Here is a 27,253-nt window from a genome sequence, read left to right as displayed (position 1 = left end):
CCCAAAAACCCCACGTGCCTGGGAGCGCCTCGATTCCTCCCTACCAGGCGGAGGCCAGGCTTGGAGGATGCAGCTTTCTCGGCTGCCACTGATTGGGCCTTCCATGTCTGGGCTGCATGGACCCCACTACCTTCTGGGCTTCCAGGGTTTCTGCCGAGAAATCTGACGGTGACCTAGGGGGAAAGGGTGACAAAGCCACCTTCCTCTCGGCTCTGCAGATGCGAACTGTGTACCTGGCGGTGTCTTGGGCAACAGAACATGTGTTGAGTTTACCGAGGCCAGAGAGATTGTCCCATCGTTCTGAGACCCATCACTCAGAGGGTAAAGGCAAAGGAGGGGATACACTAAGTGGAGACTCTAGGAGGTCTTGAAAAGACACCACTTATCCTCATATTTAAACCAGAAATGAGAAGGCCACCGAAGCAATCGACAGGTTGGAGTTTCTCAAAAATTAAGTATCCATCCTGATTACCAACCTAGGCCAAAAATTCTTTGGGTATCATTTCTTTTTAATTGGAAGATTCTCGAGAAAACCACTGTGGATGAACTACAGCTCCCATTGGTCAATTTCTTGCTCTGACTTCATAAGACACCACTGTTACGGAAGTCCTATTATGCCACAGTCCCTGGCTGGGCTGTGATTGGTCCGTTTCTCGCTCTGACTTCATAAGGCACCACTATGTGAGGTGAGCCCCCAAAAACTATATATAGGTGCTGCGGGGGCCTGGAGTTTCGTCCGCCTTACCCAGAGAGCACTCTTTTGTGATCTGCGTAACTAGGACCCATCTAACCAGCCTTTGCGCTCGTTGGTGTTGCTTGTGCTTTTTCTTGGTTGTTTGTTTCTGGGTCTGTTTGGTTTTTGCTTTTTCCCGTTTTGTTTAGTTTGTTGTTTTCCTCCTCGTTGTTGTTTTGCCCATTTGGCCTTTTTTTGCAGTTTTCTTTATTTGTGCTTCCCCCACTCTAGTCAGCTAGCCCGCTCAGAAGTATCAGCGTTAGAGAATTTAGTGACTTTACCTCTTTGTTGTTTCTGCTTTATTGAGGTAGGCTTGCGGCTTCGCCTCTAGAGTAGTGAGAGTAGCTGGTGCTGTGTCTTAGTCAGCTGGGCAGTCAGGCCCCCGTGGTCCCTTTGTGTTGTAGGCAGTGCAGTGAGGGTCGGTGATTAGCTAGAGTGTGTCGAGCGAATTAGGGAGTCGAGAGAGCGTAGTTAGGTGCCCGGCAGCATGGAAGACTCCTTGGACTTCCATCCTCCTCTGGACGGGTTCCGCTTCGTGGACGTGATCGGCCGGGGCGGCTTCGGCCTGGTGAAGCTGGCCCGGCACCTGGCGTCGGGCAAGTACATGGCGGTGAAGATCCTCCTGCGAGACGGCTCTCCCAGTTGCCCGCTGTCCGCGCAGGGGGAAGCGGACATCCTGAGGAGCCTGCGGCACGACAACATCGTGCGGCTGCTGGAGGAGCGGCACGCGGGGAAGCACCTGTTCCTGGTCATGGAGCTGGCGACCAAGGGCTCGCTGCAGAGCTACGTGTTTGAGCAGGGCGGCCTGGCCGAGGCCGAGGCCAGGACCCTGTTCGGCCAGGCGCTGGCTGCCGTGAGCTACTGCCATGGCCAGCGCGTGGCGCACCGGGACCTCAAGCTGGGCAACCTGCTGCTGGACGAGCACATGACCATCAAGCTGGCGGACTTCGGGCTGAGCCTGCGGCTGGAGCAGGGCACGCTGGTAAGGGGCTTCTGGGGGACCCCCGAGTACTGCGCACCAGAGGTTTTCCTCGGGGAGGACTACGACGCATTGAAGGCCGACGTGTGGAGTCTGGGGGTGGTGCTGTTTGCCATGCTGGCGGCCGCGCTGCCCTTCCACGGCAAGGACACGGACAAGCTGCGGGACAGGGTGCTGTGTGGCTGGTATGCGTTGCCGCGTGCTGTCAGCCCGGCCCTGCAGGATCTGCTGTCGTGGCTGCTCACCGTCAACGCCTCGAGGAGGCCCAGTGCGGAGGACGCCAGGACCCACTGGTGGTTCAGCCCCAGCCGAGAAGCCGCCGAGGAGGACGAGGAGGACGAGGAAGACGAGGAGGGCGCGGTCACCCTGCTGCAGCCCCTGGGTGTTCCCCGGGACCCAGAGGCCAGGGAGTACCTGGAGGGCCTCGGCCTGCTTCCAGGCACAGGGACCGAGGGGTCACCAGGCCCTCGGCCCCACGGCCCCGCGTCCCTGCCCAAGTCCTCGCAGAGCGGCGAGCACCACCCCATAGAGGACAACGACTTGTCTGTGGTGTCAGTGTCCTGTGACAGCATGGCCGTGGATGTGTCCTCCACACAAAGTGACTCCTCCAAGGCCTCCAGTGAGTCTTGCCCTCTCCCCTCCCAGCCCCTGCTGCCTCAGGGCCATCCAGGAGCTGAGGCCAAGGCCCCCCCGAGGTGACCCCACTCTTGACTCTCTCCTACCAGGCCAGCCACAGCAGCAGTGGAGCCCTGCTCCCAGCGCCGCCCCCGACTCCTCCGAGGCCTCCAGTGAGTCTTGCCCTCCCCCTGCCTCGGGGAATCCAGGAGCTGAGCCCAGGGTCCCTGAGGTGAGCCCACTCTTGACTCTCTCCTACCAGGCCAGCCACAGCAGCAGTGGAGCCCTGCTCCCAGCGCCACCCCCGAGCCAGCCTCCAAGGCATCGTCCTCCAGCCCCAGTGCCAGGAGCCCTGCTCCCAGCGCAGCCCCCGACTCCTCCAAGGCCTCCAGTGAGTCTTGCCCTCCCCCTGCCTCGGGGCCTCCAGGAGCTGAGCTCATGGTCCCTGAGGTGAGCCCACTCTTGACTCTCTCCTACCAGGCCAGCCACAGCAGCAGTGGAGCCCAGCTCCCAGTGCCGCCCCTGACTCCTCCAACGCCTCCAGTGAGTCTTGCCTTCCCCCTGCCTCGGGGCCTCCAGGAGTTGAGCCCAAGCCCCCCATGGTGAGCCCACTGTTGACTCTCTCCTACCAGGCCAGCCACAGCAGCAGTGGAGCCCAGCTCCCAGCGCCACCCCCGAGCCAGCCTCCAAGGCATCGTCCTCCAGCCCCAGTGCCAGCAGCCCTGCTCCCAGCGCAGCCCCCGACTCCTCCGAGGCCTCCAGTGAGTCTTGCCCTCCCCCTGCCTCGGGGCCTCCAGGAGCTGAGCCCAAGCCCCCCATGGTGAGCCCACTCTTGGCTCTCTCCTACCAGGCCAGCCACAGCAGGAGTGGAGCCCTGTTCCCAGTGCCGCCCCCGAGCCAGCCTCCAAGGCGTCGTCCTCCAGCCCCAGTGCCGGGAGCCGTGGGGTCCTCACAGAGCCAGAAGCCACTACAGCAGCCCGTGAGCCCGATGGCACTGGGACCACAGCCACTGCAGCCACCGCTGACACCACAGCCAGCGCCCAGGGCAAGAGGCAGGGCCGGCGCGGGGTGGGCAGGAGGATCCTCCGCTTCCTGCTGAGGGCGTGCTGCATCCTGCCATCCCGAGGGAGCAGCTCTGGCAGCTGCTGCTGCAGAGTGGCCCCCAAGTAGCCTCGCTCTGCCCCCGTCACCAGGAGCAATCCGCAGGCCCAGCTGATGGAACGCTTTTCTTTCCTTGAGCATTTGCAAATGCTTCTCATGAATAAAATTCACCTTTGTACGTGGCTTTGGTCCTGTGTGATGTTTGGGTCCCTGTGTGCACCTTGGGGAGGTGATGGAGGTGACAGGTGTCTGGCTCTCACGGAAAGACAAACGCTGGGCGATCTCACCTGTGTAGGGATCACAGAAGGGGTGACCTCATAGAAGTGGAGCATAGAGTGACGCATCCCAGAGGCTGGGCCGAGGGAGAGGGAGGGAGGGAGAGTCTCAGTGTCCACATGGCACAGGCACACGAGGGTCGGGGTCTGAGGTCTCTGGCACAGCAGGGAGGTCCCAGTCCACAGAGCTGTGCATTGCAACAGAGCTGTCAGTGTCCGTATCCAACATCTCCTGCATCCTCAAGGGAGAACACAACCCCATTCCCCTGAGGGCCATGCAGCTGGCCTCATGGGGTACGGGATCCACCGGCTCTGCAGTCCAACAGCTCCAGGTGGAGCCGGGCAGGACATCCACGCTGCTGTGTGCCCGGGCTGCCCAAGGTGAGGCCCAACCTCAGCAGAGGATGCAGGCGGGACCTGGTTGTTAGTTCAGGAGGCCCCTGGCAGCACCCAGGCCTTCCAAGTTCCCAGGGAGCTGAAAGCAAGGCTTTAGACCTACTGGAGAGGACAGGACCTGCTGCCCCACTTGGGGACACTGGAGGATGGGACCTCCCCCACCCCTGGTCATCCTCACTTCCACATTTCTGGGGAAGGTAGGCTGTGTTTAGTGAAGGAGCTTTCTTCCAGATCTGAGGTTACATGGATGCTCCGTGCACAGAACTGGGCTGCGTGGGCTCCGGCAGGTGCTCACGTCACACATGCACTGCCTCTGGAATGTTCCATGGGGAAGTGACTCAGAGTTATCAAGGTCACCCCGATGAGTGACCAGTGCTTCATGGCTGTCCTGTATGATAGGGCTCTGTGTCGTGTGCAGGGCAGAAAGGAGACCCTGTGACCCCACCCCCCAACCTGCACGTTACCTGGGTCCCACCGTCAGAAGGTCCCGTGGGAACCCCAGGCACTGCCAGCGAGTGTACATCCTGCCCAGGGCCCACTGCACAATGACAACAGCCCAGGGACCAGGCCCTGTAGGGGGTCACAGAGGTGGCCTGGGCGAGGCCCCCAGGAGGCTTGGGTTGTTGACTGCACTGCTGAGCTCCTGACGGGGCCCTATCCAATGACTGCAGCCTCTCCACACTGGCATTTCAGCTTTGGGAGCTATGGAAGGAGCAGTCCCTCTGGGAGGCTTGGCCTGGCTCCCAGCCTTCGGCTTGTCTCCAGCCTGGGGATCAGGAGGGCGATGGATGGCAACAACAGCCTAGCAAAGGGCTGGCAGGCTGGCGGGCAGGGGGCTTGCAAATTAGGACAGGGTCCAGGGTCCCGGTGACCTGGATTCCCACGGGAGGCATGAGGCTGTGGTTGGGGAAGGGTCTCGGGTCGTCCACCAGCCCAGGCTTTCCTGTGCAGGGACCAAAGTGGTCATGGGCAGGGATGCCCCAGGGCCTCCCGGTCAGCTGAGCTTGTCCTTGACCCTGAGAGCAGGGCTGGGCAGGGTGGCAGACCTGTTGCCCCGTGTGGCCCCAATGTGGGTTTGCTTTATGCCCATCAGTCTCATGTGAGGACGCCCAGCACTGCTGACCTTCAAATCCCTGCCAGGCTCCATCTGCTCCGGGGCAGGACTCGACTCCTGCTGTGACATTGGGGACCTTCAAGCATCTGTCCTCGGCAGACCTTCCCTGCCTGCACTTGGAGCCGTCATATTTGGTGTTTGCCGCAGACACTGGGCCACCTCTGGGGCTGTCCAAGTGCTCTTTCCTCCCTGGGCTGCCCACAGGCTGGCGTCACCAAGGCAGGAGCCGCGAGCTCCATCCAGGTCTCACAGGTGGGTGTCAGGGACCCAGGCCGTGGACCATCCCCTGCTGCCTCCCAGAGCGCACACCTGCAGGAAGTTGGAGTTGAAAGCACTGCCGGGACTCAAATGCAGACACTGGCGCATGCGTGCTGCTTCCTGAGAGGGGTCCCCACAGCTGCCCCAAACCATGCACCTCCGTGGCATTGTTGAAACCGTTGTGAGCTCTATTTGAAGGAAGCACCCTTCTGCCCTTGAATCTTCGAACAGTCAGGCCAGGCAAAGACGAGGACATCCACTACAACGCCAGTAATCCCACGTGGGAATCTCACACGGCAGGATCTGAAAGTCTCTGGGGGGGCACGTTGTGACACAGCTGTCAGTGCCGCCGCCTGAGACACCGCATCCCACACGGGTGCAGCTTTGGGCCCTGCTGCTCCACTTCTGACCCTGCACCCTGCTCACGTGCTGGGAACGCAGCAGAAGATGGCCCAAGTGTTAGTGCCGCTGAGGAGTCCTCGGCCACGCTCGCAACACTGGGACACAGGGCTGCAGGGCAGAGGGACAGGGACACAGCTAGCACAGCTAGACCTGCTGTCCTCAGGGATCCTTACCACAGCCCAGTGGGGGCCAGGCACCGTGATCAGGGCGCATGTGTGTGCGTGCGCGTGCGTGTCTGTGTACACCGCACATCATGTCTGTGCCTGTGTGCGTGCGTGCATCCTGTGTATCTGTGTATGTGTGTGTGTCTGTGCGTATCGCTCATCATGTTCATGACTGTGCGTGCGTGCATCGTGTGTGTGTCCATGTGTGCGAATGTGTATCATTCATTATGTCCGTGCATGTGTGTGTGCTGAAACGTGGATGAACCTGCTAGCTGATGACTGGATTCGAGGATTAGGACCAAGCCCAAAGCCCAGTGGCCCAGGTCGGGGGCTGAGGTGACAGAGGGAGGCGGGGCGGCCTGTGGCAGCGTTGATCTCTCAGGCTTCTGGAGCTGGGGCTGGGCCAGGGCCTGCAGAGCTGCTCCCTGCCTCACATGGATCTCAAAGTTTCTTATACCAAAATAAGTTTATCTTTTAAATTCCATTTCTTCATAAACTTTCCTAAGTGCCATTGTATACTAAGAAAGAAAACCTGACAAAAGCCAAGGGATGGAGAGGAAGTGGTGAGGGAAGGAAGATGTGTTTTATCACTGCTCGTGCGAAGGCGCTACAGGTACTTTCTAAAGAAACAAGGGCTGGGGGTGGGCTGTGCACAGCACTTAAGACACGGCCTGGGATACCCACATCCCACATCAGTGCCTGGAATCAAATCCAAGTTCTTGCAGCTCCAGCCTCCTACTAGCACACACCCTGGGAGGTCATGGCTCAAGTACTTGGGTCCCTGCCACTCCCATGGGAGACCCCGATGCAGTCCCAGGCTCCTGGTCTCAGTCTGATTCAGCTGTTAACAGGCACTTTGGGAACGAACTACTAGACAGGAAGTTGATCTCTGTCTGCCTCTCTCTCTCCCTGCCTCAGTCCCTCCCTGTTTCTCTGCCTCTCAAATAAATAAATTCAAAATTGTTAGAGAAATAATGGACTAAGGTCATTAAATTGCAGGTTTTTTTCTTTCTTTTTTTTTTTGACAGGCAGAGTGGACAGTAAGAGAGAGAGACAGAGAGAAAGGTCTTCCTTTTGCTATTGGTTCACCCGCCAATGGCTGCTGAGGCCGGCGCATCACGCTGATCCGAAGGCAGGAGCCAGGTGCTTCTTCTGGTCTCCCATGCGGGTGCAGGGCCCAAGGACTTGGGCCATCCTCCACTGCACTCCCAGGCCATAGCAGAGAGCTGGCCTGGAAGAGGGGCAACCGGGACAGAATCTGGTGCCCCGACCAGGACTAGAACCTGGAGTGCCAGCTCCGTAGGCGGAGGATTAGCCTATTGAGCCGCGGCACCAGCCTAAATTGCAATTTTTCAAAAGACTTATTTATTCAAAAGCCACAGTGACAGAGTGGGAGACAGAGATTGATTTTTTTTATCTGCTGTTCACTCCCCAAATGACCACAACAACCAGGTCTGGATCAGGCTGAAGCCAGGAGCCTGAAACTCCATGTAGGTCTCCCACATGGGTAACAGGGACCCAAGTACCTGGGCCATCATCTGCTGCCTTGCTGGGCTCATTAGCAGGGAGCTAAATCAGAAGTGGAGCAGCTGGGTTTCAGAGGCACTCCAATAAGGGATGCCAGCATTGCAACCTGCAGCTTAACCCACCATGCCACAGGGGAAGCCCCCCAATTATAATTTTTTAATTATCCGTTACTAATGAAACAAAAACAGCTGCCTAAAGATCATAAATACTATTCAGAGAACAAGTGCAAAGAAAAAAGATACAGTAAAAAAGACTTCTCTGAATACAGAAAACATGGCGAACTAAAACCAAATGTGTAATGTCGCTATTATAAATGGCTTATTTTATTTATTAAAATGGAAATATTTAATTAATTCAAAATCTATCTCCTTGTTACAGTTGAAACACATAGATGGGGAAAAATAGTTACAAAGCAAAGTTAGAAATTGAAGTTTTTGCTAAGATCTAAGAGGCAGATCCAAGCAAAAAAGCAGAAGTAATCATCTTAAATATGAGGTGAGCTAGAATGTAGGCCAAAAAGCATTAGGTGAAGCAAAGGAGAAGATATAGAATACCTAAACAATTAATAAGGTACATTTGAATTGATATACATCAAGCCATATGTCCTAAAAACTGAAACATGCACTTCCAAGTATGCATGCGATTTTCATAAAAACTGACCTTATATTGAGTTCACAAAGAAAACTCAATAAATTTCAGAAAGCAGAAAACGTACAGACAGCATTTAGTAGTCACACGCCATAAAAACTGGGAGTTCTTCAGCAAGCAAAACTTCCTTTCACTTGCAGATTTTAAATGCTCTTAACTTTAGGGTCTAAGAGGGAGCAGAAATGGCAGGCATCGCAGGAAACAACAAGTCACAGAAGATGCGTCTAAACCTAGGAAACTCAGCTACAGTCATACGCACGGGAATACCTGAGAAACACTTAGAAAAATAGGCACAAATTAGGCATCTGACTCAAAAAGGAAGTGAACAACAAAATAAACTGAAAGAAAATCCGACCATTAAATCAATTTATGGTTCTATATACCTTATGCACACACCCTGAAGTCAATTATATACAATATTTTTACTAATTTAGTGCATGCAAGTGTTTTATGGTGAGGAATTTTCCACTAGTGGCATCATGTTGGTTCTAAAAATGTTACACGTTTTCAAGCATTGTGTATTTTCAGACTAGGGTTGGCCAACCTGTGTACAGAATGATAAATTACAAGGAACAGTAACCATAGATACAGAGGAAATTAAAAGAAGTATAACATATGAACATGAATAGACAATTTGCTTTAAAAAGCACGTGACTTTGGGGCCAGCGCTGTCACGCAGCGGGTTAACACCCTGGGCGGATAGCACCAACATCCTATATGGGTACCTGATTGAGACCTGGCTGCTCCTCTTCCGATCCAGCTCTCTGCTATGGCCTGGGAAAGCAGTAGAAGATGGCCCAACTGCTTGGGTCCCTGCACCCACGTGGGAGACCCAGAAGAAGCTCCTGGCTCTTGTCTTCGGGTCACCACAGCTCCAGCTGTTGCGGCCAATTGGGAAGTGAACCAGCGGATGGAAGACTTCTCTCCCTCTTTCTCTGTCTCTGCCTCTCCTCTCTCTGTGTAGCTCTGACTTTCAAATAAATAAATAAAATCCTTAAAAATAAAAAAATAAAATAAAAAGCATGTGACTTCAACCCAGAATGAGAAAGTTGTTGTGTCTGCCAGCTTTGGGTCACTAACAAATACCCAAGAGAAGTTACTGATGTCGAATGAAGGTAGTGGAGGTTCAAGACGAGGCATCCCCACGGAACTGGCATGAGATGAGGGCAGTGGGCAGCAGAGCACGCATGGAGGAAGGATCTCATGGTGAGCCCGGAAGCAGAGGAAGAAGCTCTGGGCCCAGCCCAGGCCTGCAGAGTTCGCCCTCTCGGCCAGATACTGTACTTGGATCAAGGCTCCACCCTTCATCCATTAGCCATCAATACAAGATTTTGGGGACCAAGCCTTCAACACCACGGGCCTTTGGGTGGCACCCACATTAATATCCAAACTATAGCAATCGTCAAAGAGTTAACCCCCAGAAGACATCAAGGGGTTCCACGGAGGATTCTACCAAACTCTCAAGGAACAGAATTCTGCTGCAAATTGCTTCAGGACATGGAAAAATGAGGCAAAATTCTTTTTATGAAGTCAGTGTAATACAATCTGCCAAAGCTTGTTTAGAACTGTAGCTCGGTCTCACGTGCTGTTATCAACTCAACAGCTCATTTAAAACCAACATGTCCTAACCAAGGGGAGTGTATTCCTGGAATGCCCAGACAATTCAATATGGGGAAAATTATTAACATAATTCATCATGTGAATAGCTCTAAAGATAAAATCATATAATTGTGTTCACAGATGATGAAATGGTATTTGACAAAAATCAGTAAACCATCTTGATAAAATAAAAACAGTGAAGTTAGAATAGATGGATACTTCTCAGCCTAATATATCTATGTCACCCTGAAATAGAATTAAATAGGAAACTAAGGGAGACAGTTTCACTAAAGAAAAGGCAAGTATGCTCATCTAACCCCTATTATTTAATATGATCCTAGTCACTAATCAGACCACAAAGAGTAAGAGATTTAAATATAAAACATTAAAAAGGAGGTGCTAAAATTATCATTTGAAGATATTCCTCTACATCTGTAAAACCCAAGAAAGCCAACTGAAAATTCACTGCCATTAAGAGTTCAGTGCCCACCGGCACCTTGGCTCACTAGGCTAATCCTCCGCCTTCGGCGCCAACACACAGGGTTCCAGTCCTGGTCGGGGCACCAGAGTCTGTCCCAGTTGCTCCTCTTCCAGTCCAGCTCTCTGCTGTGGCCTGGGAGTGCAGTGGAGGATGGCCCAAGTGCTTGGGCCCTGCACCTGCATGGGAGACCAGGAGGAAGCACTGGCTCCTGGCTTCGGATCAGCGCAGCGCACTGGCCCCTAGTGGCCATTTTGGGGGTGAACCAACGGAAGGAAGACCTTTCTCTCTTGTCTCTCTCTCACTGTCTAACTCTGCCTGTCCAAAAAAAAAAAAAAAGAGTTCAGTGCCCTACCTGGATACAAAGCAAATCTGTAAAATCCGTAGTTCTCGTTTTTAAACAAGAACCCGTTAGTAAGTACAGTGGAATTCTTTTTTTAGGTAGCCAGAGAGAGATGAAATGCCTACTAATAAGCTTAATCACACACTTAACCTAAGGATGCAAGGGGGATCTTCAAAAGTGTCATGGAAAACATGCAAAATTGAAAATGATGCATGGATTTCAAAACATGGTGGCACAAGAATGAGCTTCTCTTTTTGCTCTGTTTTCCCATGAACTTTTTGAGGTATATTTATATAAAGAAAAGGCTTAAACGCTACAAAGCAGCCTGAAGGAAGCTTGATCAAGTAGGGCAGGCACAAAAGGAGCCACGGTGCACACAGACTGTGACTGAAAACCCTAAAGCGGAGGTTCGGTTGGGTGCCCCATCAGCTCCCCTGGGGTCAGAGGAGACTCGTCAAGCCTGTGTCAGGCTCCAAGGCGGAAGACTGAGGGGGCATCGGCCGAGCAGCAGGTGCAGGGAGGAGGAAGGGGGCCCTCTCAGGACGGCAGCACGGAGGGCAGTGCAGGCCTGATGGCTACAGGCTGCGTGCCCGCTCTGTGCCTCACATCATCCTAAGTTGGCGATCAACTGTACTATTAACAGACATCGCAGCAGGGGGGCGGGTGAGGAAGTTAAATAACCCAACAGGTTTCTGGTTGCTGAAAATCGCTTCCAACTGGCCACTGAGGCCGCCGTCTGAGCCCCTGAGAGCCAGGTCCTCTGCTCTCAGAGTTTGTTCGATGGAAGTGTGAGGCACACTGGAGCATTAGGCTCCTCTCTCAGGTGCACACACCTGAGAAACCACAAGTGTTTCCTCCATGCTTCCGGAATGTGCTAGCAATCATTGCCGGTTTAAGGGCCAAAGGCCTTTGGTCTGGCCCCAGGAGGTCTGTGAGGGAGCAGAGGGGGCACAGAGAGTGCCTGACCTCTCCTGAACTCCAGACCCACACAATCCTCCACCCACTCTCACCACCACTGGAGGATGCCTGCTGCACACCCCAGAGTAACCCAGATAGGACCTGGGTCTGCATCCCAAATGTGCTGCCCCCGCCCAGGGTTCCCACACACAGCAGATGGGATTTCCATTCTTCCAGTCAGTCAGGTCAAAGCATGAGGGATCATTTCCACCTCTCCCCTTCCTACCCTGCCTACAACCCATCTACTGGCAGCACCTTCATGTAATAAAGCAATGGCAGGACTTTCGTGTGCCCAAAACTCAACTTAGATTTCTGTCACCCTCAATGACCCAAGCCACTATCACTCCTTGCCTAGACTCCTACAGAAGTCTCCCAACTAATGCACCTCCCCCACGTCTTGCGCTGTTCTTCTAACAGCCTGAGTGATGCTTTGAAAGCCTGTGAAAGCCCACTTCACACCCCCTGCTGAATCCTTAGATTACAATCCAAGAGGACTGGTGTTTGGTGGGATTGCTCAGTTTGTAGCTTTGCTACTTCTTGTAGTGCCTGGCACACAGTTGGAACTTTATTCACACAAGATGAATGAAGAAATTGAAGTGTTTTTTACAAGCTCAACTTCTGTATTTCAGAATGTGGCTTATTTGGGGCTGGCATTGTGGCACAGTGGGTTAAGCTACTTGCTACACCTGCATCCATAGTGGAGTGCCAGCCCAAAGTCCAGCTGCTCCACTTCTGATCCAGCTTCCTGCTAATGCACCTAAAAAGGCAGAGAAAGATGGCCCAAGTATCTAGGCCCCTGCCACCCATGTAGGAGACCAAGATGGAGTTCCTGGCTCCTGGCTTCCACCTGGCCCAGCCCTGGCCATTGGGACCGTTTAGGGGCATGAATCAGCAGATGGAAGATCTCTCCATCTGTATCTCCAGCTCTTAAAAATAAATATTTTTTAAAATATGACTAATTTGAAGGCATGTCAAAAAAATGGAAAATGGAATTAAAAGATGAGTTTATTTTGGTGAAAACAATTTGAAATCTATGCATGGGTTTTTCAGAAAATGCATTTTCCACAAACTTCTTGAAGATAGCTCTTACGGGAACATAATTAACAAGCTAAAACGTGGCTGGTGAGTCTTTTATGGCCAGTATGAAAATTACATCTCAGTGTTACATAACCTGTGAGGAACTATCTAAAATTCTATCCAAGCCTGGTCGCTTGACTGTTTTAATACTTGTTGTAGCCTACAGTTAACTGTTCAGCCATATCATGGTCTAAAACATCTTTGATGGCAACGTAAGGGTATTACCTTTTCTTCATGAGCCAGTAATCGGGAGACCGTGAACTCACACACGCTGCAGTTGGATGTCACAGCGGGTGGTGGTGAGGCCGGCACAGGTGCAAGGAGCCTGCACATCCTTTCGGGGGCCTGGCTTGAACCCCAGCTGTGATGCTTTTAAACAGCAGGCCCAGGTGCGCAGCTGCCAGTGCTCTGAACTGAGTGTGAAGCCTACTGCTGCCACTTACAAGCTGTGTGGCCCTGGGCACATCACGTCACTTAGCCTCTCCAAACCACAGCTTCTTTAAAATGGGGAAATAACACGATCTATCTCATAGAGTTCTCATGAGAATCAGTGAGACAATGTACCTAAATCACTTAGCCTAAAACCTGATACTTGGTGAGGTGATTACTGCCCAGAAAATATTGACAATTAAAATCTCAGGCCTAAGCATTTGTGAGAATCCAGTGCGATCACATGGCAAGTCTGCAATGTGTATGTGAATGTTAGTTCTCTCCACTCGAGCCCATCCCTGCTGCACGCCCCCCAGGAAGAGGGGAAAACAAGACAAGGATGTGAATTGCATAAATATTCAACATGAGATAAGGGAACCTTGACACCACGTAGATGCTGATTAGGCAAAAAAAGAAAAAAAAAGTAAAAGACTAGTCGGAGGTTTGGTTTTGTTGCTTTGTTTTTAAGAAAAAACCCACCGGAAGCCTACAAGCAACTTAAATGGCCACTTATTGGAAATGAGGAAAAAGAATGTGCCAAAACCCAGGCACTCAAAATACCAGGCACTCAAAACCAGCAAAGTCAGAGACTTACAATGAAAAGAACAGTTCTCAAAACCCCGGACCGCGAGCCCAGGGGCCCACGCTGGGGAAGCCACAGCACGCAGCCACTGAGCAGCGTTCCAAAGGGAAGCCTTGTTCAGTACCCACAGCGAGAGCTGGGACTGTGCCAAGGGAGGCTCCGGGCACACTGCACACAGAGCTCCTTTCCCTTGCATGGAGGAAGGGGCCATCGGGCCACCCGCATGCGAAAAAGACAGGAAACGAGGGAAACCGGAGCTGAGTTGTGCAAACCGTGGTGGGCTTTGGGAGGGCCGGGAGCCGGGCATGGAGGAGACGCTTCACAGTGCTGTCACCACCCGGATAGTGTCTCTTCTCTTTGTGTCATGCCGTCTGTAAACACAGGTTGGCACAGTCGCATGCTGGGGGCCTGTGTTTGTGGTGCAGCAGGTTAAGCTACCGCCTGCCTTGCCTGCATTGTACATCAAAGCACCAGTTCGAGTCCTGGCTGCTCCATTTCCAATTCAGCTCCTTGCTAATGCACCTGGGAAGGCAGCAGAAGGTGGCCCAAGTGCTTGCCTGTGCCACCCATGTGGGAGACCAGAACGGAATTCTTGCAACCTGGATTTGGCCTGGCACAGCTGGATCTGGGGAGGCCATTTGGGAAATGAACCTGTGGATGGAAGATAGATCCCTGCCCCCACCCCCCCACCGCCTGTCACTCTGCCTTCCAAATAAATAAAATAAATCTTAAATAAATACAATGGCTACAACTGTTCCTACCAAATACCACACCAACTACCCAGGAAAGATGCCAGGATTCTGCCCAGCAGGGGGAGTAGCACCGTGTGTTCAGGCCACTGAAACCGAGCAGGTGCAAAGTCTGCAGATGCGTCCTGGGTAGGAGGGGCAGTCGTTCCCGTGTGATGCCCGGAAGGAGCCTTTCCAGGCGCTTGTCCCAGAGAGCACCATGAAAGTGGCTTTTTCCACCCTCAGCAACACCAGCAGTGGTGCTCTGTATTTCACCACCAGCACCATCACTGTGGATGCATATAAAGACAGACTCTTAAGTGACTCGATGGCTGCAATCAACTGCCTTTAGCCAACTCTCAAATGTCCTTTTACTGAGGGCCAATCCCGGACCATTAGAAAATACATATTTTTGCAATTGTGTTGAATGAGAGAGTTCCACTTCGCGGAGGCGATTGTCGTGGAAGGCAACGTGGTCACTTCTCACCATCAAGGTCAGCAGTGACATCACTGCTTCTGCCCACGCCGCAGGGTCTTCAGTTTTCTCAACAAAGACAACATTTAATTCTTCATCTGAAATTTTTAACGAGTGCCTTCTCCCAGTCCAGAGAGCCTACAGGTATGTGTTAGTACAAGTGTTCGGCTTCTTCAAAGGCCAGTATGCAAACCACTGAGCTTTGTTTTGTTTCTTTTAAGATTTATTTTTTAAAGACTTATTTATTTATTTGAAAGACAGAGTTACATAGAGCTAGAAGGAGAGACAGAGAGAGAGAGAGTTCTTCCATCTGCTGGTTCACTCCCCACATGGCTGCAATGGCCGGAACTGCGCCGACCCGAAGCCAGGAGCCAGGAGCTTCTTCTGGATCTCCCACATGGGTGCAGGAGCCCAAAGACTTGGGCCATCTTCTATGCTTTCCCAGGCCATAGCAGAGAGCTGGATTGGAAGTGGAGCAGCCGGGATTCGAACCAGCGCCCATATGGGATGCTGGCATCGCAGGTACCTGCCTTACCCACTATGCCACAGCACCAGCCCCCTATTTATTTATTTTTAAGGTGGAGTGAGTGTGTGTGTGTGTGTGTGAGAGAGAGAGAGAGAGAGAGAGAGAGAGAGAGATGTTTCCATCCCCTGGTTTACTCCTCAATTGGCTGCAATAGCTAAAGCTGGGCCAATCCAAAGCCAGGAGCCAGGAGCTTCTTCCAGGTCTCCCAGGTGGGTGCAGGGGCCCAAGCACTTGTGCCATCTTCTACTGCTTTCCCAGGCACATGAGCAGGAAGCTGGATTAGAAGTGGAACTGCCGGGACTTGAACCGGTGCCCATATGGGATGCCGGCACTGCAGGCGGAGACTAAGTGTTCTTAGTCCCAAACCACTGATCTTTGCCCAGATTAAATGCTTTCCTACCAGTGAGTAGCTGAGAAGCTCAAAAGGGATCTGAGTGCTTGGGGTGTGCCTGCTGGTGTACGGTTGAGGCAGTGGCTTTGGTGTGCGCTCCTCTCCTGAGCTCTGTCCACGCGCACACCAGAGCAGGTGCTTCCGCTGACTGAATGCGGCTCACCACCTCACAGGTACAGTCGGGAAAACAAGGTGGTTCTTCCAAAAGCACAGCTAGTGACAGCAGCGAGGAACTACCAGCAACTGGGAAAGCGTCAGACGTGCTTAGACGCTCACTTCCAGCCTGAGCTTTGTGACTGTGGGTGTGCAAATGAGCCTGAACACTGCAGTCTCTTCTGTGATAAAGCTGATTGTTGCGCAGTCACCACTGCACTGCCTCCTAACAATCAGTTGTGCAAATTACGAAGGCTCTCAGAAATTCTTTTTTTTTTTAACCTAGAAACCTTTTATTTAAGGTATACAAATGTCATGCATTTCATAAATACAAATTTAGGAACATAGAGATTCTCCCCACTCTCCCCTCCCTCCCACCCTTCTTCCTTCTCCCTCTTCTATTCCTATTGTCATTTTTTACCAAGATTTATTTTCAATTAAATTCGTATGCAGAAGATTAACCCTACACTAAGTAAACAGCTCAACAAATAGCAAGGAAAAAAAAACTGCTCCTCAACAGTGGAGACAGAGGCTGTTCAAAGTCAGCACTTCTATAGGTTACCTTTTATGTGCCCTATTAGTTACCACAGATACGGGGAACACATGGTATTTGTCTTTTGGGGACTGGCTTGTTTCTCTAAGTATAATGTCTTCCAGTCATATCCATTTTGTTGCAAATGATAGGATTTCATTTTTTCTTACCACTGTGTAGTACTCCATGCTGTATGTATCCCATAATTTCTTTACCCAGTCTTCAGTTTACAGACATCTGGATTGACTCCATATCTTAGCTGTTGTGAATTGAGCTGCAATAAACATGGGAACACAGATAACTCTTATTTGCTGATTTCATTTCCCTTGGGTAAATTCCCAGGAGTGGGATGGCCGGGTCATATGGTAGGTCTATATTCAGATTTCTGTCTTCCATACTGTCTTCCACAGTGGCTGTATGTACCAGTGGCTGTTGTACCACCAACAGTGGATTCATGTACCTTTTCCCCCACATCCTCACCAGCATTTGTTGTTTATTGATTTCTATATGAGAGCCTTCTAACTGGGGTGAGGTAAAACCTCATTGTGGTTTGATTTGCATTTTCCTGATAGCTAGTGATCCTGACTCAGAAATTCTTATAACAGGCACAAAAGATGTCTGGACTAGAATTCATACAAAGGAAAGCAAAACAAAACAAAACAAAAAAACCCGCTTGAATCTTCTTTCAAAGTTGACGAATCAATTACAAGAGAAAACTTGGTTGTGGACCTGATTGAATGCATGGAGACTCAGAGACAACTAAGCTGAAAGGATGCATCTTTATATGTTCAAAAGCCACACTTGAACTCAAAGTAAGAAACTAAGGCCAACCCCATTTTAACTTTCTCATTGGGCTCCAGTCTTTAATGAGTATGACATTTTATTGTGCTTCGTTTGCTTCACTTTAAATGACGTGTGGGTGAAAATGTGTTGATCTGCAAACTCCTTTCACTCAAGTTAAAAAGATTCTCAATCAGAGTTGAGACTCACTTGTTATAGACGTGGTAGTGCGGCCACTATGGAGATGCATGATGAAACCATGAGATCACGCCGCGTCTGCTGTAAGTATTATTTTCTGCAGTTTGCTCTGAATGTCCCTCACTGTCACGTGGACGTTAAAGTTTATGCTTTAAATGGTTTTCAGCCACCTATCCATGCTCCCAGTTGAAAATTTAAAAATAAATTTGAAAAATAAAATTCGAAAAAAATAAATTTGAAAATCATTCCACTTCGGGGCAGGTATGTGGCCTAGCAGTTAAAATGCCTGTTAGGACACCCACACCCCACACTGCAGCACCCGGTTTATACTCCCAGCTCTGGCTGCTGATTTCAGCTTCCTGCCAATGCAGAGCCCGGGAGGTAACAGTCTGTTTCCCTCTGTCTCTCTCTCCTTCCCTCCCTCCTACTCTCTCTCTCCCTCTCCCTCTCCCTCTCCCCTTCCCCTCCCTCCCTCCTGCCCTCCCTCTCTCCCTCTCCCTCGCTCACTCTCTCTTTCTCTGGATTTTCCATACTTTGTATCGCCGGGTAGCACACAGGCTTGTTTCCTTGTAGGTTAGTGGAGGCTAAGCCGGGGTGGGCTGGACGAGCGTCTAACCGGAACAGAATTAGGAATCCACCTCTTGCTTCCATAAGCAGCTGCCCTCCGCTGCCACGCCCCCCACTGCCACACAGCAGAGGCATCAGCTGAGGAGAGCCCCCACCCTGTGGGAAACCGAGGAGCCGGAGTTTGCGAGACACGGGAACACAAGCAGAGGACTTCTTAATCGTGGAGACAGAATTAAGACCTCTGGAAGGGATGTAAAACCACTGCAGGGGAACGACTGTGGGATGGGGGATGGGGCGAGGGATGGAAAGCCGAAGGAAGGGGGAAAGCTGGGGAGGGGCGGCGTTAGGCACGCTGGGAACCTTGGAACAAGCCCACGTTCTCCTCGGGGCGCTAGAAGGGAGTGAAGGACGACTCCTGTCGTCTGACCCGGGTCCCTGGGGACGCTTATTTGAGCCTTCAGAGAGGGAAGGCTTCCACGTCTAAGCTGGGCGTGTGCCCTGGCAAGGAGGAAGAGGAGCTGGTGCTCTGCGAGCAGGCTGTGCCATTCCCCGCCGCGGGCTCCCCGTGCTGTTTTTCCATACTGTGCATTTCCTTGAACTTTTTGGATACCCTAGTAGGCATAAGTTTCAAAAAAAAATTTTTTTTAACCAAAATAAGGTTGTCTTTTAACACCTTGAAGTTTCCCAGGAGCTTTTTGAAGTCCCCTCTTGTTCTTGTCTTACAGGAGACACCTGCAGCGGGAGAGGCCACCAACCTCCGAAGCCTTCACTGTCCCCAGATCCACCCCTTCCAACGATCGCTGCTTTGTTTGAAACCCATTGCTGCTTCCAAGGGCGCGACCTCTTCATGCCAGTGGCCAAAATGAGTTGCTGCTGTTTTCAAAGCACTTTAATGAATCTTTTCTTTTTTTTCTGCGTTGGCAGCAACCCTGTGAGAGCAGCACCACTTGTGATTCTGCGCCACAGCTGAGGGGCCGAGATGCAAAGGAGGCCTCGGGATGGGAAGCCAGGCTCCAGGGTCCGTGCTCCGCCTGCACGTCACTGTCATTCTTGGGACACCTCTCACGCCAGGCCTTCTGGGGCAGCGCTTAGATGGCTGAAGCCACCTCCGACCTTATTTCCTCTGTCCTTCTTCCCCTGCAGCCTGTCCCAAAAGCATTCTCAGGAATTTAGCAGAACAGCTGTTGCAGTGGATTTCCTCAAGGCAGGTAGCGCAGCAAGGGGAAACCCAGTGAGCTCTTGGCAAACAGCTCTCGCCATCTAAAGCTATTTGACTGCTCGCCCAACCTTCTGCATATTGAACAGAGCTGGAGTGTGCTGTTTACCAACTGAACCACAACAGAGTTCTTTGTTGTCGTTTCTTACCATTGCTTCCAGAATTATGTGTTGCCCTGCGAAGAGAATGCTAATGGGTACAAATGAGTTTTCTTGGCTTCTCTTTCCTCGTGACTGTGTTTTGTTAACTGAGAAGGTCCTGGGTGAAAGCATAATTGAAGCGTGGCCGCAGGAACTGTGTTCTCAGCACTGCGCTTGTAGAGGTCTTCGCTTACCGATTAAAACAGCCATTCGCTCTCCTTAAAGATGGGAGGTACTTCAGAATGGCCAGGGAAAGTCAAATTAAAAGTGCATTCTATCGCAAAAGAAATTTTGAAATCCATGTATACAAGAGGTCTTCAAAAGGATTTTATTAATTTTTAGTTTTATTTGAAAGGTGGAGAGGAGAGAGAGAGATGGAGATAGAGAGGGAGGAGGAGGAAGAGGGAGAAGAAAAGGAAACAGATCTTGCATCCTCTGAGTCACTCCCAAAATGCCTAATGCAGCCAGAGCTGGACCAGGCTGAAGCCAGGAGCCCAGAATTTAACCCAGATCTCCTACATGATTAGCAGGCACCCAAGTACCTGGGCACTACTGCTGCTACTTAAGATCTGCATTAGCAGGACGCTAGATTGGAAGTGGGGAAGCTGGGACGGGAACCGGGCACTCAGACAGGGGGTGTGGGCGTGCCAAGTGGTGTCTTAATAAACTTCTCCCTTAATTCCATTTCTCCGCAAGCTTTTGAAGTTCCCTCTAGTGCATGAAATGTCTCAGGTCGTTTTCAATGCCATCCCAGTTTAAGGGAGGTTTTGGTATTTGGATAAATACAGGGAAGAGTAGCCTGAGCAAGAGTAAGGAGAGGAGGGAAATATGAGACCAATATGGCACATTTCTCACGGGGTCGTTTCATAATGGAAGATTGGCTAAAACCAGGCAGGAAATGTGACCCAGAAGGTGAGTAGTGTGGAGGGCTCAAGTAATAGATCCCAGCCACCACATGGCAGACCTGTGTGCTCACTCACTCTTTCGCTCTCTCTCTCCTTTTCAAACAATTACTTTTTAACTATTGTGGATATCATAAATCTAAGTGCCAACCATATGATACTTCTTATCCTGAGATTCTGCTTAATTAGGAATGTAAAATAAATGCAAATCCATTGTGAGTCTAATGAAAGAGAAGTTTTTGGTAAAATATCTTATAATTAGGGTGGGTAGCCAGGCATTCAAATGTCACTCCGATGAGGTGTAGCTTAGTCCCAAACATTGGTCCTACCTCAAGAGTTGGCTTAAAAACAGTTTGGCACTTACGGAATGCAGCCAAGCAGCCAGAAAGGGAATTTCATAGCTATGCACACTTACAATTAAAAAGAATAAATTACATAGGAGTCCTACTAATATAAATATTTTAAGCTATGACATATCTCATGTATAGAAAAATTACAGAAAACTTAGACATATCCTCTGGGCTACACATGATGACTCCTTCCCAAGGAGCACAACACAGAAACGGGATAAAGAAGAAGCAACTACACAGTGGAGAAGCCTGACAAAACCTGCCTCAGCCATGCCATCAAGGTCAGCCCACGAATGCCAATCATGCTGACAGCATGTGCCCTCAGTGTGATGTGATAGGAATGACACTTGCCTTCTGTGAATTTCCTTCTCAAAACCTGTAGCCCCAGAGCGTCATGACAAAACCATCAGACAAGTTTAGAAGAGGGACGTCTCACAGCACAGCCAGTCAGCACTACTCAAACTGCAGAGGTCAGCAAAAACCATTTGAGAACCAGTCCCAGCCAAGAGGAGTCTAAGGAAACTTGAGAAATATGATATTCTGGGTAGAATCCTGGAAAATAAAAAGGACATGAGGTAAAAACTAAGAGAATCTGAATAGCCTGGGGCCTGATTAATAATTATGTATCAGGTCATTAATTATAACAAGTGAAGAATACTAACATTAGATGTTAATAGGAAAACCCGAAATGAGGGTATTTGGGAACCGTGTTAGTCCATTTTTCATTGCTATACCAAATAACCTGAGGAGGTCTAAGTTTGTAAGGAAGAGAGACTGATTTAGCCTACAGTGTTGGAGGCCCACAGCCAAACCGTATAATGCAGCTCCAGCAAGGGCCCATGGCCCATGGCAGGAGCTCATGTGGCAAGAGGAGATCACCTCTTGATGGAGGAAGCCAGAGAAAGATTGGGTTGAGACAGGCTCATGCCTTTAAAAGAGTATTCTTGTGAAAACTAACCAGAGTCCCAAAAGAACTGCCTTTGCCCATTTCAAGAGCATAGCCCAAGTTGACCTAAGGACCTCCACCAAGGACGCACCTCCCATTGTGAACACCTCCCAGCACCATACCCTCGAACCAAACCTCCGCTCTGTAAACACTTGAGGGCCACTTGAGCCATATTCAAGTCACAGTAAGAAACCTCTGTACTATCTGCCTAGTGTTTCTGTAAATCTACACCTGTTCTTAAAAAATGAGTCAATTGATTAAAAAAAAAGACAGCTGATTTAAAAAACTTATGTAAATCTAAAACAATTCCAAAAGTACTTATTTCTCTAAAAAGAACTCAAATCAATAGTTTAACCTTCCACCTCAAGACAATGGAAAAAGAAGAGCAAATTAAATGCCATGCAAGCAGAAGGAAGGATGTAATAAAGATTAAAGTAAAATAAATGAAATCAAGAGCAGGAAAACAGTACAGAAAATCAATGAGCCCAGAAGCTGGTTCTTTGAGAAGATCAATAAACTTGCAAACTTTTAACTTGACTGGCGGAGAAAAAGACTCATATCACTAAAATCAGAAAAAGAGAACGTTACTACCAAACTTTTTTTAAGATATATTTACTTATTTGAAATTCAGAGTTACACAGAGAGAAGAGAGGCAGAGAGAGAGAGAGAGAGAGGTCTTCCATCTGCTAGTTCACTTCCCAGTTGGCCGCAACAGCCGGAGCTTCGCCGATCCGAAGCCAGGAGCCAGGAGCTTCTTCCAGTTCTCCCAAGCAGGTGCAGGGGCCCAAGGCCTTCAGCCATCTTCTGCTTCTTTCCCAGGCCACAGCAGAGAGCTGGGTCAGAAGTGGAGCAACAAGTCTTGAACCGGCGCCCATATGGGATGCCAGCACTTCAGGCAGCAGCTTTACCCACTACACCACAGTGCCAGCCCCATTACTACCAATCTTAAAGAAGTAAAGATAGCCCACTATGAAACTATAATTCCCACAAATTAGATAACTAGATGAAATGGAAAAATTCTTAGACACAAATTACCAAAACTGAGTCAAGAAGAAACACAAAATCTGAATAAACCTATAGTAAGTCAAGCAATTAGATTAGCAAGTTAAAAAAAGAGAAAGAAAATTCAAGGTCCAAATGTATTCACTGCTGAATTCTAATAAACATTTAAAAAAGCATTTATACCAGTCTTTCTCAAACTCTCCCAACACATAGGATTCTTCCAACCCATTTTATAAAGACAGAAGTAGCCAGATATCAAACCTAGACAAACATGTCTCAAGAAAATCATAGATCAATATCTTTTATAAAGATAGACCAAAAATGCTTAAGAAAATACTACTATACCAATCCAGCAACATATAGAGTGGATTATATGCCATGATCAATGGCGTAGGAATGCAAGGTTGGTTTAACCTCATAAAAATTATGTTTCCAAAAAAAGACAAAACCTATATGATGAATTCAATGGATACATAATTAAAATGTGAATAAATGCAAACCCTTTTGTGATAAAGGCACTCCAACTACAACTAGATAGGAATTTCCTAAACTTGAAAAATGGCAGCTATGAAAAAACAACTGTGGGGGGCTGTCGCTGTGGCACAGCAGGTTAACACCCTGGCTTGAAGCCCCGGCATCCCATATGGGCACCGGTTCAAGACCCGGCTGCTCCACTTCCAATCCAGCTCTCTGCTATGACCTGGGAAAGCAGTAGAAGATGTCCCAAGTCCTTGGGCCCCTGTACCTGCATGGGAGACCTGGAAGAAGCTCCTGGCTCCTGGCTTCGGATTGGCACAGCCCTGGCCATTGTGGCCAACTAGGGAGAGAACCATTGGATAGAAGACCTCTCTCTCTCTCTCTCTCTCTCTCCCTCCCTCTCTCTCTCTCTCTCTCTCTCTGCCTCTCTTCTCTCTGTGTAACTCTGACTTTCAAATAAATCTTAAAAAAAAAGAAAAGAAAAAACAACTGTGAATATCTTAGTAAAAGACTAAATGTTTTTGATGTCTTGACTTTACATTTCTATGCAATATTATACTACCAGAGGTTCTATCTAGTTAAGTTAGGCAAGAAGAAGAAAAAAACAAAACTTTCAAATGATATTTGCTGATGGCATGATCTTGTATGTAGACAACCTTGAAAAATTCAACATTTGTTGCAGCTGTGAAAATGCCTCTTGGGATGCCTGCAATCCCATATTAGAGGACCTGCATTCAAGTCCCAGGTGCATTTACAATCCCGTTTCCTGCTAATGCATACTCTTGGAGGCAGTGGATAATGGTTCAAGTTCTTGAGTCCCGGCCACCCACATGGGACACTCACATGGAGTTCTGGTTCCTATCTTTAACCTAGCCCAGCCCTGGCTCTTGCAGACATTTGGGGAGTGAACCTGTGGATGGAGAATCTCTGAGTGTTTTAGAAAATGAGTTCAGCTAAATTGCATTACAAGATCAGTATACAAAAATTAGTTGTATTTCTAATCAATTGCATTGAATATTCTAAAAATAAGAATATAAATTCATTTATAATAACATCAAAAAGAATACATGGGGATAAATTTCACAGAATTAGTGTATCTTAGTCTATTTTTCTATTGTTATGACAAAATACCCAAGTCTGGATACCTTATGAAGAAAAGAGGTTTATTGAGCTCACAGTTTTAGAGGCTAAAAATCCATGATTGAGTGGCCACATCTGTTCTGCCTCTGGTGAGAACCTCAGGTGACAGCAGCACAGTGACCAGAGTGCACACTAGAACGATCACACGGCTAGACAGCATGCCAAGGAGGTTCAGGAACCCGGCTTGCTCTCTTTAGAACAGCCCACTGAGGGAACTGACTGGAGTCCTGTGAGAAGTGTATTAGTCTCCTCCAAGGGCAATGCCCACAGTAAGCTCATAACCTTCCACCAGGGTCTACCTCGTAACGGTGCCACTCCTCCTACCCGCTGAGGACCAAGCTTCCAGCATATGAACCTTTGGTTCAACATCATAAAAATCAACATAATATAGCATGTCAGTAGAAAAGGGGCAAAACCCACGAGATCTCAAACCATATCTAAACCATAACTTAGTATCAAATCTGCCTTCTAAAAACTCAAAACACTGGGGAAAGAAATTCAAAAGAAGACAGACTTTTTTCCATTCTTATAGGATATGGCATAGGCCTCAGGCTGTTAGAACAATTTAATGCAAACATGGATATCAGACCAAATCATATAATTTATATCAGCAATAGCAATGACTACATTAAAAAAAAAGCAGAGATGCCTGTCTGCCCTGTGGTCCCAGTTTGACATGTGGTGAATATTGTGATAAGATGAGGCGTAGGTCTTTGTCATATTTGAGAAATGAAGCTCATCCACAAAGGCTCTGAGACGATGATTTTCATCTTATGGCGAACCAGTGGGAATCCAGTATTCAAAACCAGAATGTCGGGTAGTATGTAGCACCGTGTGTGCCACTTTTGCTGACAAAGGACTGTAGAGCAGACCACAACTGCAGACAGAAAGCCTGGTTGGAGAAAACCAACTTTAGCTAACACCCAAGGAAACCCAGCACCTAGCCCTCAGGTCCCTGCTTACCCCTCCAAACTTTATCTTACTCATTACTAACGTACCAAGAGAGACTAATGAGGTGATGTCGTCCATTTGGTTTAATCAGATCCTTGATGTCAAGGCAGTACATGCAGTAGCTGCCAGCTGGGACATTGCTATTGATGAATTTGAAAATGGTGGGCAACTTAGAGCTACCACGGATGCTTTCCAAGTATTTAAGACATCACACCAAACCATGCCATGAAGATCACCTATGCCCAGAAATAGTAGTTGAGATAGTCAACTTTTAAAGGCTTTTGTGTAGTTAGATTTATAACATTTGATCAGGTCATTTTAATAGTTGAAGGTGGAAGTGAAGTTAAGGGACTTAAAAAGTATCTTATCTCTTTCTTTTAACTTATTTATCTACTTATTTATTATTTATTTATTTGAAAGAGTTGCAGAGAGAGAGGGAGAGAGATAGTGATCTTTCATCTGCTGGTTCACTCCCCAGATGGCCAAAATGGCTGGGGTTTGGCCAGGCCAAAGCCAGGAGTATCCTCCAGGTCTCCCACATGGGTACAGACGTCCAAGCACTTGAGCCATCTTCCACTGTTTTTCCCAGGCCATTCACAGGGAGCTGGATTGGAAGTGGAGCAGCTGGGACCCCAACTGGCACCCACATGAGATGCCAGCGTCACAGGCTGCAGCTTCACCCACTACACCACAGCACCAGCTCCCTGGTCTTTCTTTAGTATTAGTGAGCTGCAAAATATGAAGACCTTAATTTATACAATAAAATTTATTTCTATTTTATTTTTTATTTTTTAAAATATTTATTTTATTTATTTGAAAGAGTTACAGAGAGAGATAGAGACAGAAAGAGAGGTCTTCCATCCACTGGTTCACTCCCCAGATGGCCACAATGGCCGGAGCTGCGCCAATCTGAAGCCAGGATCCAGCAGCTTATTCTGGGTCTTCCACGTGGGTACAGGGGCCCAAGGACTTGGGCCATCTTCTGCTGCATTCCCAGGCCATAGCAAAAAGCTGGATCAGAAGAGGAGCAGCCAGGACTAGAACCGGCACCCATATGGGATGCCAGCACTGCAGGCCAGTGCTTTAACCCACTACACCACAGTGCCAGCCCCCTTTATTTTATATTTTAAATAACAGACATTATCTGTTCATGGATAAGAAAATTTAAAGTTAGTAAAATGAAAATACTCCCTAAATTAGTTTATAGATCATATGCAATTACCATTAAAATAGTTGGCTCCTTTGAATAAATTGACAACTTCATCCTAAATTTTGTATGGAAATCCAAGGCAACCAAAATAACCATATAATATTGAAAAATAAGAATGAAATTGGTTAATTATTGATTTTAACATTTAATATACAGAAATCAAGACAGCAAGATACTGGCATAAAATAGACATGTCAACCAAGGGAACAGAATTGGGAACTAAACCATTGCTTTCAGTCAACTGATTCTAATAAGGGTTACAAGATAATTCAATGAGTAAAGAGCAGTGTTTTTAATAAGTGGCATGGAGATAACTGGATATCCACATGCACAACAATAGATTAGGACAGCTAATTCACACCATGCAGGAATTAACTCCAAATGGAATGAAAGTGTAAGCGTAAAAGGGGAAACAATATCCTTCAATGAAAACGTAGGTCTAAATCTTCATGGCCTTTGATTAGGCAATGGCTCTTAGGTGTGAAACCAAAGACACCAATTGCAAAGGAAAAATATATTAGACATCAGCAAAGTTAAAAACTTCTGTTCAGGGCCCTGCATTGTGGCGTACTGGATTAAGCCACTGTCTGCAATGCCAGCATCCCATATGGCCACTTGTTCCAGACCCTGCTGCTCCACTTCTAATCCAGCTTTCTCCTCTGGCCTAGGAAAGCAGCAGAGGATGGCTCAGGTGCTTGGGGCCCTGCATCCATGTGGGAGACCAGGAAGAAACTCCTAGCTCCTGGCTCCTGGCTTCAGTCTGGCCCACCTCTAGCCATTCAGACCATTTAGGGAGTGACAGCCCCGCTCCACCCCCATAACTCTACCTTTCAAATAAATAAAAATAAATCTTTTTTTTAAGTTTTTTTTAACTAAAATTTAATGAATATA

General features: G+C 48.8%; 1 protein-coding gene across 8 annotated transcripts in view; it reads left to right on the top strand.

The window, feature by feature from the left end:
- The first annotated feature begins 520 nt into the window (after positions 1-520).
- LOC108175891 (serine/threonine-protein kinase MARK2) overlaps positions 521-27,253 on the top strand; it is a 657,969-nt gene continuing 631,236 nt past the window's right edge. For 4 of the 8 annotated variants that reach the window (XM_070065194.1, XM_070065193.1, XM_070065195.1 and 1 more), the window contains exons 1-3: positions 521-2,331; positions 2,808-2,870; positions 2,960-3,088. In XM_070065194.1, coding sequence (XP_069921295.1) covers positions 1,221-2,331; positions 2,808-2,870; positions 2,960-3,088 — 1,303 coding nt within the window. In that variant the 5' untranslated portion in view covers positions 521-1,220. Of the gene's footprint in view, positions 2,332-2,437; positions 2,719-2,807; positions 2,871-2,959; positions 3,089-3,177; positions 3,612-27,253 lie in introns of those variants that run through there. The other 4 variants (XM_070065191.1, XM_070065190.1, XM_070065196.1 and 1 more) reach the window with 3 other exon arrangements.

This window comes from Oryctolagus cuniculus, chromosome 20 (genome assembly GCF_964237555.1).
Source record: "Oryctolagus cuniculus chromosome 20, mOryCun1.1, whole genome shotgun sequence".
Classification (NCBI taxonomy): Eukaryota; Metazoa; Chordata; class Mammalia; order Lagomorpha; family Leporidae; genus Oryctolagus; species Oryctolagus cuniculus.
Note: the sequence above shows the minus strand (reverse complement) of the source record. Positions and strands in the feature narration are given on the sequence as shown.